Source organism: Thamnophis sirtalis, unplaced genomic scaffold (assembly GCF_051295495.1).
Source record: "Thamnophis sirtalis isolate CommonGarterSnake01/CBP01778 unplaced genomic scaffold, rThaSir2_p1.2 scaffold_4, whole genome shotgun sequence".
Classification (NCBI taxonomy): Eukaryota; Metazoa; Chordata; class Lepidosauria; order Squamata; family Natricidae; genus Thamnophis; species Thamnophis sirtalis.
In genome coordinates this window covers 79041785-79055803 of record NW_028261384.1, presented here as the reverse complement: position 1 = coordinate 79055803, position 14019 = coordinate 79041785, and the positions used below count along the sequence as shown (strand labels likewise).

General features: G+C 38.3%; 1 protein-coding gene across 1 annotated transcript in view; it reads right to left on the bottom strand.

Moving 5' to 3' along the window:
- Positions 1-1821: 1821 nt before the first annotated feature.
- ADCY1 (adenylate cyclase 1) overlaps positions 1822-14019 on the bottom strand; it is a 261866-nt gene continuing 249668 nt past the window's right edge. Inside the window, exons 15-20 of the mRNA XM_014060098.2 lie at positions 11271-11387; positions 10035-10181; positions 8411-8509; positions 6194-6308; positions 5122-5246; positions 1822-4220 (exon numbers count right to left, since the gene is read on the bottom strand). Of these exons, the coding sequence (XP_013915573.1) occupies positions 3882-4220; positions 5122-5246; positions 6194-6308; positions 8411-8509; positions 10035-10181; positions 11271-11387 (942 nt within the window). The 3' untranslated portion in view covers positions 1822-3881. The remainder of the gene's footprint in view (positions 4221-5121; positions 5247-6193; positions 6309-8410; positions 8510-10034; positions 10182-11270; positions 11388-14019) is intronic.

The following is a 14019-nucleotide window of genomic DNA, read 5'->3' as shown; positions in this document are numbered from 1 at the left end:
TAAATGTTCAAAATTACAACAGCACTGAAAAAAGTGACTTATGACTGTTTTTTACACTTAAAACCATTGCACCATCCCTGGGGTCACGTGATCAAAATTGGGATGCTTGTCAACTGGTTCATTTTACGAAGGTTTTGAGGGTCATGTGATCCCCTTTTGTGAGTTTTTACAAGTGAAGACAATGGGGAAGCCAGATTCGCTTAACAACCATGTGACTCACTTAACAACTGCAGAGATTCACTGTAACTGTGGCACAAAAGGTTGTAAAATTCACTAACAAATGTTTCACTCAACAACAAAAAAAATCGGTTGTGACCGTAAATGCTGGCTGCCTTCCAGTGAGCCTGGGGGAGAGGGGGGCATCAGATGGGTTTCATAAATACATCCCTAGTGTTTTTCTCCAGTCCCTGGGCAGTGTGTGTGTATGTGGGGGCACACCCGGCATTCCTCCAGGTCCCCAGAACCAGTTTTTCCCTGTGGAATGCCAGGGAGACACAGGAGATTGCCACCCCAGCAGCAAGTCTCCCCTGGATGCTCGGAGCTGTCACCCATCTAGGCTCCCATCGTCTTTGGGCTAAGTCCGAGCCTGCAGGAAGCAGCAGCATCCCCCTCATCTCCTGCGCGTCCTCACCTGAGTCCTCCCCCCTCTTAGAGGGGGAAACTTCAGCAGGCGGGATTGGCAGGCGGCACTTGTCGCCTAGGAGATGGGAGGAGCAGGGGGGCTTTGTGACCCTCTGCATTAGCTGCTTGTTCCAACCAGGGTTTCCACAGGGTGCGGAGAATTTGGGGCCAAAAGATGCGTGTCCTAAGTCAGTCTTGGACCGCATCCCCCCGCCCTCCCAGTCCCTGCGCCAAGACTAGTCCGGGTCACCAAAGGGTGTCCAGTGCAGCTGCTGCCTCATCCACTACTGGCCAGGAGAGGCGGCGGGAAGAGATGGAGCCCAGGCTGCGCAATCCTCTGCTTGTTATGGAGTGAATGAAGAGAAAGACAAATTGGGCAAGGAAGCAGGACGGCCAACACGGGGCAGCATCTGCAGGACAGAACTGCGTGGGGAAGGGCTGCGGCTGGCTGTCCAGCCCGGCACCTGCCGCTCCAGACGAGCTGTCGGGAAAGGGAGGGATGGGGCTTGGGAGGCATTGTCCACTTCTTGGAGATAAGAGCCTGGCCTCAGGCAGCTGCCCGCCTCACATTCTACAACTCATGACAGACCTTATAGTTCATCTAGTGATCTAGTCCCTTGTCTCTTAGAGCCCCCCCCGCCATCCCCCTTGCCTCTTAGTGTTCCCCTAAGTAATCCCACTGCCCCCCAGGGGGCGGTACTGCCCACTTTGGGAACCACTGATATAGATAATTAAATCTTGTATGAGGTGCCAAAAGTCATATGGATTTTTTGGCCCTCTTTCTGAATTGGGGGAAAATAAATTATTGAGTCCAAAGACTATGTTTTTACATTGAAAATCTTTCTCCAAATTTGACATATCAATATCTTAAATCAGAGACAGAATGTGGTGCAAGAGAAACAAGACTTATTAGTAGGATCACATTCTGATCTCTTATTATTGAGAGAGATATCGGCAAAAAAACCTAGCATGCCTTAAAATCTGCTAGAGAACAATAAGACTTTTTTCCTCTTATAGAACAAAGCCCTAAATCTCCAGGAAAGTCTCTTTGTACCAGCAAATAAAATGAAGCTCAGAGATAATAGGTCCAATGTAAAACTGTGAAAATATTTAGATAAATGAATGGGAGCTGAGAGAAAGCACAATGCAATGCTGTCTCTTGCTGGAAGCACGGTGTTCTTAAGAATGCAACAAAAGCTATTGTACTATAATAGAAGTAATATTTTTATAATAAAGTCTTAAAACAACATAAAGAAAAATCCATGAGGTTTCTTTTTTTTAAAAGGCCAGTGATAATCTTATCTTTCCAATACACCTATCTTTCATCATCAGGACTTCTAAATTGTATATATATTCTGTTCTTGAGATATACCATACTTTAAAAGTAAATATTTCTTCATGGAACAAGGAAAACATATTTACTAAAATTTTGGAAATACTTATATGAATAAAATTGATCAGAATTAAATGAATATAAAAATTAGCAATAATATCACAAATAAACATCTGGATATTCTTTATGTGTAATGATCAAAGAGACCTGAGTGCCTATAAAGGGTATTTACATTTGAAGTTAACTTTGCTAAAATGATGACAAAGTATATACTTGGTAGCCTCATTTTTTCTAGTACAAAGTAAAGTTGGAATCTGCAAGAAATTTCCCTTTTCAGTTTTTCTTCTATAAATCCCTCATCAACCACTTTGCAGATGAAAACAATGTCTTCTTCTGCTATTTAATTTACTACATCAATTTCAAGCAAAAGTAACAAAGAAGACAAGCACTTTGAATATTTTATAGGAAGTAAATTGAAATTTGTGTGAGCTCCAAAGAAGGTTTGTGCTTTATAGTAATTCCTGTTTATAAACAGAACTTGTAATGGAGACCTTTCTTGGAAGCTGTCCTCAAGGCATTGAAATAGAATTCAAAAGCCAGGAAATGGAAGAAAATCTTCTTATACAACATTTTTTTGGCTGCCTGACATTTCCAAAACTGTTACAATGTTAGTATTAAAGGTATTTTCATTTGAAATGCTAAAACCATCACTATGTAAATACATTAATTGATTCTATCAAAATAAGAAGTTAAACTTTGTATTTAAAAAGTCAACACATATTTCATTAAGAGAATCTTCATATGAAAGAGACAAGAACAAACCTAAAACAGAAGTCATCTGTAAAGGATTTGCATCAAATAATATGGATCTGAAAGGTTCATAAATCTATGAACTTTTCAGGGAACAGAACTATATATGTGTCTAGTAACAAAATGTACTATAATTTAATTGCTTTTAATAAATATCTTAAATTAGCCATTTGGCCAACTGAAAAGGCATAATTTTCTACAGCTTAATATTCTTTTGGCATGCATATAGCTGCCACTTTAGTAGCACTCTGTCCTGGAATAGTTAACCAAATTCTATTCCTCTCTACTATCTTCTCCAATATGTGAGCTGCTGTTTCTAGGTGACTGTGTAATAATATGAGATAAATTGTGCTGCATCCAAATGTTTGTGTGAATAGGAAATCATTCGTAATTGTCATAAATTCAATGAGAACCCAATATCTCCAATAAATCTACTTATAGCCTGATCTCTGATTCATCACTACGCAGTTAAGAAACACTCAAAAATACAAAACATAGTGAAATTTAAAAGCTGCATTTGTTTTCGTTAAGAGTTACTACTTTCAACATTACAGCAAGTGCTGAAATTTCTTTAGTTTTCCTATAAATTCTATGTTAAAATATTCCACAGTGCTTTCTTACATCTTCATATAAATCAAATTTATCATCATCCTTTGCTTAAACAGAAGCTATAAATGATAGATCAAGCACCCTGGATATAATCATATAAATGTTCTCTCTGCTATATGATATTGCAAACATTTCTGTGTGACAGCTTACAGGAGGAAAATCAGTAGGGAATGGAACAATCCCAATGTCTCTCACACAAATTCATATGTGTTATGTTGTTTATGCAAATATCCAGTCTTATTGGTGTGTCTTCTCTGTTATCTTATTTATCTATTAAAATTACTGATAAAATATTCCATAGTTTCAGAGAATTAACATTAGACTTCTCAAACAGAATTGCTAGCCCTTATTTGATCCTTCCCATAAGTTCTTATTAGTGGTTCCCAAGTTCTCTTTGGTTGGGTTGTTAGACTTCTTGGTTACTATCAAATTTTGCAGCCTTAACCTTCCTGATGACCTCTGCTGTACATGTTCATCTCAAATAACAGGACAAAGATTTTCACTGCTTTCATGCCTCTTTTATAGCTGGCACGGAAGGAAGATAATGGAGTGTCTGATTAGTATGTGCTATTGGTGGTTGAAGTGTTGCAGACCCAGTGTTTGTTGAAAGGCTGGGGGATAAGCACATAGATGGACAACTTGTGCCCAATTTGGTCTGAATGTTTGCTCTCCCATAGGAATAAATTTTCCTTTCTAAGTTTAAAGATCGTATTTGTGAATTATTTCCATCGGTCTTTCCTTCTAGAAAATAAGTCAGCATTTCACCTTTGCCTTTCACACTGACTTTTCCCCGACAAACACACTCATAATTGCACCTCTTCAATATACGTTGTACTTCTTCCGTAACCTGTAAATTAAACAAACCTCAGTCACTAGTGATTACTAGATAACAGATTTTTCTTCAATAGCCAGTTCCCTAAACTTCATTTTTTATTTTTTAAGAGAAAAGAGCATTTGTTATGGCTGTTTCAAACTCCATTCTAAGGGAAATCTCATTCTGTTTCCATAGTTATCTTTTAAACACCAAACAGAATTTGTCTCAATCCATTATCATCGTAGGGCTTTGGATTTTTTTCATCTTTTTTTCTTGCAGATTTTAATATCACAGGGGAATTGTTCGACGTTCTTGTTGAATAAGAACTAGAGCTACTCCCCACTCTCTCACCTTTTTTTTTTACTAATCATATTTATGTATTTTGTTTTCTTTGTCTTTATTTTAATTGTTCTACGATTTTACTTTCACTTTGTTTAAACCTCCTTTTTTAATTGCTTTGTTTTTTTATTGTTGTAAGCCTCCTAGGATAACTCCATGAAAAGTTAATGGCAAATAAATTTAATAATAATAATCTCAAGAGGTAAGAGCAGCAAAACAATCTCTCTCTCCTGTTACTGCATCTGCAGAGTGCCACTTCTCTATTACCTGGTTATCTGGTCCTCTTGGGTAATGGGATGCCAGAGATTTACCTTCAGGGTCGCACAGAGGAATTTGCTGTGGTTGGTGGCTTGAGGATGTTCTCCCCATCTTTTAAACTTTGTTACTTTTTTAGGGATGTTATGGTTTTTTTTTATTTGTAAACCATTCAAAGTCACTCAGACAATGAGATGGGTGATGTATAAGTTTGATTAATAAATAAAATAAATATTTTTCCCATAGGTGAAGCTTCACTATATTTTGAGAAGTAGCCCATTGCTTTGGTTTTTTTAATTAAGATTGATGTAATTTATAAGAGAACTCTGAAAATACTCACTTGAATTTTACCTTGCACTCCAGTACTATCCATCCTGCTAGCAACATTTACAGTATTACCCCAGATATCATATTGAGGTCTTCTGGCACCAATAACACCTGCCACTACAGGGCCTACATTAATACCTGAAAAAGAAGCCAAATACTTAAAAAAAAGAAATCTAGTGGTCATCGGGCTTGGCAAGGAAGTATCTGTGTCCCCTACCCATCCCTTTTTAAGGACATATTTCCATTCTACTAAAATTGCTTTTTGATACTAAGAAGCTGAAATGGAGAAATAATATTCACTCTATAGGACATTCCCAAGTTGCACTCAGTTGTAAACAGAAATGGAGAAGAATGCTGACTTTCTTCTCCTACAGGCTTCCAGGTGACAAAACAGAAACAGTTAACAGATATCTTCCCCAAATTCTGCTAATAAACAATTAATAAAAACTCACTGGTGTGTGAAAGAAAGGCCTATAGCAGTTCTTCAATTAACACTGAATAGCTAGAAAATTATAGCTACCAACATATTTGATAAGCTCAAGCTTTTCTTCGGGAGAAGTTCCGTTTTGGACAATCTCTGGGGAGATGGTGATTGGAAATGAATGTTTAATACCTCGACATTTCCAATACTTAATTGTTTGGAGTAGTACAAGCTGATTTTTCTGCTCTTCTTTCAAACAGTTTGAAAATGATTAGGAAGAGGGAATGTTGGCATAAACTAATGTAGAGCAACGACATAATATTTGGCTTTCCCAGTGCAGACATATTGTATCTGGAAATGCCTTTTTGCTGCTTATGATTTTTTTAAAATCTCTATGAAGATTACAATATAGTTTCTTAAAGATTTTTGTAATCTCTCTGGAAACTTTTCCCTATGGAGGAATGAGGAATGAGGAATGAAGGAAATCCAATTTCTACAAGATTGTCAAGTTAGATAGAAAAACATTATTTATGCAGCTATTAGATATAATATTAACTGCTATATACTGTCACAATGTTGTATTTATTTTGTTTGTAAAATCGTTGCTATGAATGCTGGCAGAAACAGTAACAGTATAGAATTCATTCTTGAAAATGTAACTCACCAACCCGAAGAACAAAATCATTGTAGGACTGATAGTTGATTTCATCAAGTACATCAAACATTTCTATTGCAAAGTCAGCCAGTGTACTCAGATGGAAATAAATTGATTTCTTTGCCTATATTTTAAAAAAGAATTTTTTTATGTCATTCATGATGTTGTATTGATTAATTTAACACAGCTTCAACAAGTTTTTTAAAACAGATGAAGAATCTCTTTTAATATAAATGAATATAAAGGTGACATATATTTAACAGGTTAGAAGTGTTAAATACTCATTTTGGGGAGGAATTAATTTCACAAGATTAGAGCTGTTGTAGAGAAGAGTGAGGACCCTAGGATTACAAAATTCAGATGATTATAAAAATTTACAGTTATTGTATCAAAAGCAGTTAATTTTTAGTTATGTTTAGTGAGATTAAATTATTCATGAGGTGGTTCAATACTTGATAATTATTGATTTCATGTCCTGTACCTGGTTTCTTATAGGTATCTGTTTAGCCACTGCAGAAAACAGACAGAAAACAGATTACTGGTTTAGATGACTTTAGGTTTAGTGCTGCTTTATCATCTCTGACCTGATTAATGCGTGTTGAAAAGTTAGTGTGTGTGTGTGTGTGTGCTTATTATATTTATTATTTATTTATATTTGTTATGCCTTTATGTGTTTATGCATGTATGTGTGTATGCAAGTACATGCGTATTATATTTATTATATATTTATATTTGTTAAACCTTTTATGTGTTTATGCATGTGTGCGTGCACGTGAATGTATCTGGGGGGTTCAGATTAGCACCCTATTTTACATTTAGGAAACACATGTAGTCTTCTCTCTACTATTGCTGCACAATTTATCTTTGGAAACATAGATATGCTCATAGATTTTACAAATTTCCAGTGTTTTTTTTTTTTTGAAGAAACTTAGTTATTCAGCTGGAAGGGACCAATGAGGTTTTCTAGTCCAACACCCTGCTCAAAACATGAGACTTATAGCTCCCCATCAAATGGTTGTACAGTCTATTTTTGAAAATCTCCAGTGATGGAACACCCCAAGGAGACAAGCTGTTCTATTGATAAATTGCTCTTACTATCAGAAAATTTCTTGTTATTTTTACGTTGTATCTGACAAGCTTTCACACACTATTTCTTCTTTTGGCTCTAGAGAATAAGTTAATTCCTCTTCTTCATGAGAACCATTCAAAATATTGGAAGACAATGATCATATCCCCATCTCTGGATCATTCCGTTCGATAGACTAGAAATATCAAGGTCCCACAACAATTTGACGTACAATTTAGCCTCCAGATCCTCCATCAACTTTGCTGTTCTTCTCTGCACACTTTCTAGGGTCTCAATAACATTTTTGTGTCATGGTGATCAGAATTGTATGCAGTTCACTAGCATGATATCAATTGGTACCATCACTTCTTGTTGCCTTGATGCTATTCCCCCGTTGATGCATTGGCTTTTTAGCAGCAGCAGCAAACTCCTGGCTCATACTTAAGTTATGGTCACTCTCAGTTACTATTGTTGAGCCAGATATCACTTATTCTATACTCATGCATTTTATTTTTCCTACCTAAGTGTAGGATCTTACTTTTCCTGCCACTAAACTGCAGCTTGTTGGAAAAGGCCTAATGCTCAAATCCATCAAGATCCTTCTGGATCTTGAGCCTATCCTCTAAAGTATTTTTTCTTCCCTGCAAATTTGATGAGTTCCCCTTTTATCTTTTTATCTAGCTTATGTATGAAGATGTTGAAGAGTATTAGACATAAGACAATACCTTGGGGTACCCCACTGCATGCTTCCTTCCATATAGATGTAGTTTCTTTGAGGACTACGCGTTGAGTGTGGTTGGTCAGTCAATTACAAATTGTTCTATCTTAGCCAAGAGGTAGGTTGTGGTCTACTTTGTCAAATGCCATGCTGGTCTAAGTATATTATGTCCAAAACATTTCTCTGGTATACTAATTTAGTTAGGTTATCAAAAAAGGCAATTCATGTGTGGCATGATTTGTTTTTAACAAATCCATGCAGATTACTAGTTTGTTTCCAGGTTCTCACAAATCTTTTGCTTTGGATATTGCCATGTCTGAGTTGTAAATTTCATGAGTTAAACATGTATAGTTTTATTCAGTCCACTCACATATTCAGAGCAAACTCTTAACTTCAGATGTGATATTTCTTAAATAAAACATCCCACAGAAAGATAATTTACCTTGCTATCTGTAGTTGGCACAAGACCCACCGCTGCCATATATGTGCTTCCAATTGTCTTGATTTTTTCAATATCTTTGTAATATTCTTTGTCCAAAAGCTTTGTTGAAAACACAAAAGTATTAAATATTGCATAATATTTCAAATAACAAAGAACAATGTGTGTATCCTTTGTTTTAGCATTTATCCCTTTTACTGCCTCATACCTATAGCAAATGTCATCTAAAGACTTCAGTGGCCATGAAAAAGGATTAGAGATCACTGTGTTATAATTTCAGCAGCATATTAATTATTCAGCATATTAAGCAAAACCTATTTATCTTTGCTTATTTTGTTTAATTCAATAAGAATGAGAGAGTATACAGAGTTTTTGAATTTTTTTCCCAACCTCTTAATAATAATTTCATTCTGAGATATACAGCTCCATTGGAGAAGAGCTTATAATGTTGGGAACAATTCAAGTCATTGTCAAATGTCTTCTGTTGTGGAGATGCCGTGGTGCATTATACTAGAAATTGGGGGGTGGGGTGGGGTGTTGGAGTGGGCAGAAGGACTCCTATTTCATCTAGATAAATTTTAACTTTGATCTACTTTTGCTAGTCCCCCCCTCCCAAATTGGTCTAATTTTGTTCAGTTTTCAAAAGGATTACAGGCAGACAGAAAGAATCCCAAAGCTCTTTACACAATTTCTTTCAAACATTGCACTTGGTTTGAAAAAAATCAAAAGGTTGGAATTGAAGATTTTAGAGGTGGCCATGAAGAAAATATATAGCAACCATTGGTGAAATATGAATTTAGCAAGGAAAACAGAAAAATGTGAGGCAGAAACTAAAAAATGTTTTACTTTGATCTTTCTTGGTATAAGAGGGAGGAAAAGAGAAATTATGTAAGGATTTCAGGTTTTTGTTACTATTGTCTTTATTAATATATTCCTAATAATTTTTGTGTTGTTTGTTTCATCGTAATGGGGTGGCATACAGTATATATGGAAAGAGCACAGCAGTTGCAATGACGCATAGCTGGTTCTGTATGTTCTAAAACTACTAATTAATTATTATCACAAATGGCACAGAACCTTTAATTTTTATTATTCCATGAATCAATTCTACACATGGGAAGATATTAGTTGAGAGAGAAAGGAAAATCTAGTGTAACAGCAAGTAAATGAAAAAAACTTCAAGCTAGACTTCAGTTTAAATGGTGGGGCACTGTACCATTGTATAATATAATTCCTTTCAACTTTTAGAGATATTTTTGTCACATGGCCAGGCTATCTGTAGGACCACCTTTCCTTTAAGGACATCTACTTGTCCTACCAGGTGACAATGGATGTACATACTCCTGTTCCTCTAATGGGAGCTAGGAAGCATGCCTTTTGCATAGCAATCCCCGTCTTATGGAACAACATGAAGAATGTTCTCCTGTTAAGGAGCCATATGTTCCTTTTATCAGAAATTAATATTAACATCAATTCTGCTTTAAAAATTATTATAATATTAAATGTCACTTTCCAAATTTATTCAGTAGCTCTATTTCTCCACAACATCCCTGTGAGGGAGATTTGGCCAAAAAGAGAGAAAGACACATAGTCCCAATGGCAATAGAAAAGACAGATTAGCTCTTACCTCATCAAAATCAGCTATAATTTCATTTAACAGGCGTAAACATTCTACTCCCATATTATTACCATCCAGTTCAATGTAAAAATCATTGAAATTTGGTATGGATGCAAACATCACTCCTACTTGCGAATATGACTGGTAATATAAGTCCTATAATAAATGATTACATTCTTATTAGATAAAGAATATTCAAGGAATATTATATCTGTGTAATAATTGCAATATTAAATTATTATAATTATCTCTGCTAGAAAAAATGCTAATAAAAGAAAGAAGACTAACTTGAATGTAGGTTGGACTAATTATAAGAAGGCATATTCCTTCTAACATTGTCAGTATCTTCATTTTAATGAAAGGTTTCTTCTATTTTAGAAGCCTTACCTTTTATCTATTTCATACTGTTACCCAGAATGGTGGAGAGAATTAATACTTCTCAATATTTTCAAATGCTTGGAATTCTTGCTTGATCTTTTCAGTCATGCAAATAACAGGACATTAATTTCTTGAGAAAAGCACAGTATAGCTAACTCATCTCATAATTGAAAACTGTATTTTGTCAGGGAATCAAATGACTTCTTGTAATCAGTCCAACCTACATTCAAGTTAGCTTTCTTCTATAGTTTTCCAAAATCATCTTGTCAGTTAGGAATGGATCTTGTTCATCTGCTGTTTGGGAAGTTTCCTTTCTGCTCAGATGGAAAGAAGCATTCACCTAAATGTTGTGAACATTGCTTGTAAGCAGATAATTGGCCTGTAGTTGCCTGGTTATGCCCCTTTTGTTGGATCTTTAATTATTAGATATGTTTTACCATTATTAGGCAAAGGTTTTGCCAACCTTTAATTTCATCATTTATTATATTTATTACATATACAATGATTTGTAATCACTGCATGTTGGCATTTGAGCATAGTATGTATGCAATTCCAGCAGTGTGTGGCCTTTTGTAATTGACAGATGGAATTTTTGTCAATGTGCAGATTTTCTAAGTGCCATCAAAGCCTTTGGTTTATGCCATAATCTTTCAACTTTTTAAAATCTTTCTTATCTAATCTTAACTTTGATTTTCAGATGGAATACTTTGTGAACTTCTCCACTTCTTTGTCTTCTATTTTAATATTAATTTTATTCTACTACATTACCACATGATTGTAATTATTACTATATCATTATAATTAAAGCCCCGAAGAAATGAAAAGGTTTAATACAAGTTTTTAAAAACAAATAATTAACTTCCTTACCATGTTTCTTGGATTAGACATCAGAAAATGCTGAGCAACATGTGCTGGCAATAGATTGAAAAGTATTCTTTTGTTATCTAGTTTCACTCTCTCCATATCATCTCTCTCCTCTTCTGCCTAACAAGAGGGGGAGAAAAGTTCTAAACAATGAAGGCTGAAAACATCAATAGACCTGTTAAGTATGTAGGATGTTTTAGATAGCAACCAGCAATGTGAATCACATCTGAAAGCAAACTGATAACTTGTGAAGCAAAGGTTCAAATAAGCATACCGACGCATGCCCATCAGTGCCCGCACTACTGCATTCTAGTCCAACTAAATCTTCCAGATGGTCTTCCATAGCAGCTGCATATAGAGCACACTGCAATAGTCAAGTAATCAGGTGACCAGGACAAGAGTGACTAAGAATCTGCCAATCTAGGAAAATGCAGAACTGACATATCAGATGAAGTGGACAAGACCTTCCTGGCCACAGCTTTCATTTGCTCATTGAGCAGAATTTGTGAATCAAGGAAGACCCCCAAATTGTGCACCATCATTTAAGATCAAAATTGGAATATCCACAGATATCCACAGATCTAGATAGTCCAAGATCCACTGGTCAGATCTGCAGATATTCTAAATTTGACCTTGGATGGAATTACACTTCCTCTCCAAGGATGGTATACAAGCTCAGAAGGATACCCTAGCAGATGGTTGTGAGACTGAGAGATCAAGGTGTACAAGAACGGATGCACCATCACCATCTAGGATCCACCAGAGGTCATAGACAACCAAAACTATCTCAGTATTAAAAACTGGCCAGAAACCTGTTTAAAAGGATTTTAGATAATCTATTGCCTCCAGAATTCTCCTCAGCAGGGGTGGGTTTCAGTTGGAATGCACCGATACAGGCGTACCAGTTGGTGAAATTTAGTGGGCTTTCCCGTACCCCTTCTTCCAGAGGCCCCGTACTGGAACGCTCCCTCTCCTAGCCTGCCCACCCCTGCTCATTCCCCCGCCTGCCTGGTCGTGGCTTGCTTGCCCTGCCCATCCACACCATGTTTGCCCTGCCCATCCACTTCCTTTTCCCACCCAGCTGAGGCTCTGAGGCTGCAGGCATCCAGGGAGTTGGGGGGGATGCTGTCCATCTGCCTGCTCCCTCCAGAAGAAACCTGGGAGGCCCTGGGACGGTCAGCAGCCCACGCACCACAGCCATGTGACTGCTCTCAGGGCTCAGCACCTGCCCGGACACGGGCAACAGGACGTGAAGGAGAGGCCATCCAGCAGAGAGTTCTGAGGTCAGTAGTTTGGTGAAAAAATTTCGAGGGTTTGGACTGAAGGCAGAAGAAGGCAGGGGTCGAGGCTACACCCCATACCGGTGAAAAGAAGAATACCAATTCCCGCCGTTCTGGAACTGCGCTGTGAGGTAAGGGAAGCAGGTCTTGGGAGAGACCATCCTTCTTCCTTCAGAGCGGAGATAGGCGGCAGCCTGGTTTGAATGCAGGCGGGCAGCAGTGAAGGTGGCATGCGAGAAAGCACCTCCACTGCCTGAATGTGTGAAGGAGGCAAGCTGCAGGCTCCTTTGCCTTCGGCTTCACTCATTTGGACAGGTGGAGAATGAAAGGAGGTGCACATAGCCAAGGGCAAAGGAGCTTGCCACTTGCTTCCTTCACACATTCGGGCAGTGGGGCTGCTTTCTCGCACCCCTTCTTTCTCCAAAGGTGTGCAAGAAAGCAGCCTCACTGCCTGAACGTGTGAAGGAAGCAAGTGGCAATCTCTTTTCCTCTCAGCTATGTGATCTCCTTTCATTCTTCGCCTGCCTACTTCAAACATTCGGGCAGGTGGAGAACGAAAGGAGGTGCACATAGCTGAGGGCAAAGGAGCTTGCCACTTGCTTCCTTCACACGTTCGGGCAGTGGGGCTGCTTTCTTGCACCCATTCTTTCTTTCTTCAAAGGCATGTGAGAAAGCAGCCCCACTGCCCGAACGTGTGAAGGAAGCAAGCGGCAAGCTCCTTTGCCCTCAGCTATGCAACCTCCTTTCGTTCTCCGCCTGCCTCCTTCAAACGTTCGGGCAGGTGGAGAACGAAAGGAGGTGCACATAGCTGAGGGCAAAGGAGATTGCCGCTTGCTTCCTTCACACGTTCGGGCAGTGGGGCTGCTTTCTCACATGCCTTTGAAGAAAGAAAGAATGGGTGCAAGAAAGCAGCCCCACTGCCTGAACGTTTGAAGGAAGAAAGCGGCAAGCTCCTTTGCCCTCGGCTACGCAACATCTTTTTGTTCTCTGCCTGCCCAAACATTTGAAGGAGGCACTCACTGGTCACTAAACTGCTGGTTAATCATCATTCAAACCAGTCTGCTTCCTCTCTCCTGGCATGGGCTCTCTGGAGGGGGAGGGAAGGTCCCTCCTAAAACCTTGCTTGCCCTGGTGGCACCTTGGCAATAGCAGCCGAGTGAGGGAAGGCAGAATTCTACAGCGACTACATCTATAACTGAACTGTCCACCAGATTCTATAAGAAAATCCCCAGTTCTCTTTATAATTCCACTGGGTTCATCAATTGAACAATTGAATGGGCCTTGGCTCTCCCTGCAGGAATTACCAGTGATCTGAAGGCAACCAGGTATACACACACACACACACACACACACACACACACACACACACACACACACACACATCATTAGATTTTTACAACCCCTGGTAAGCCCCAATTATGGGAGGAAGCTAACTGCTTCCATCATCTGTCAATCAGCTCGTCACAAGAGTC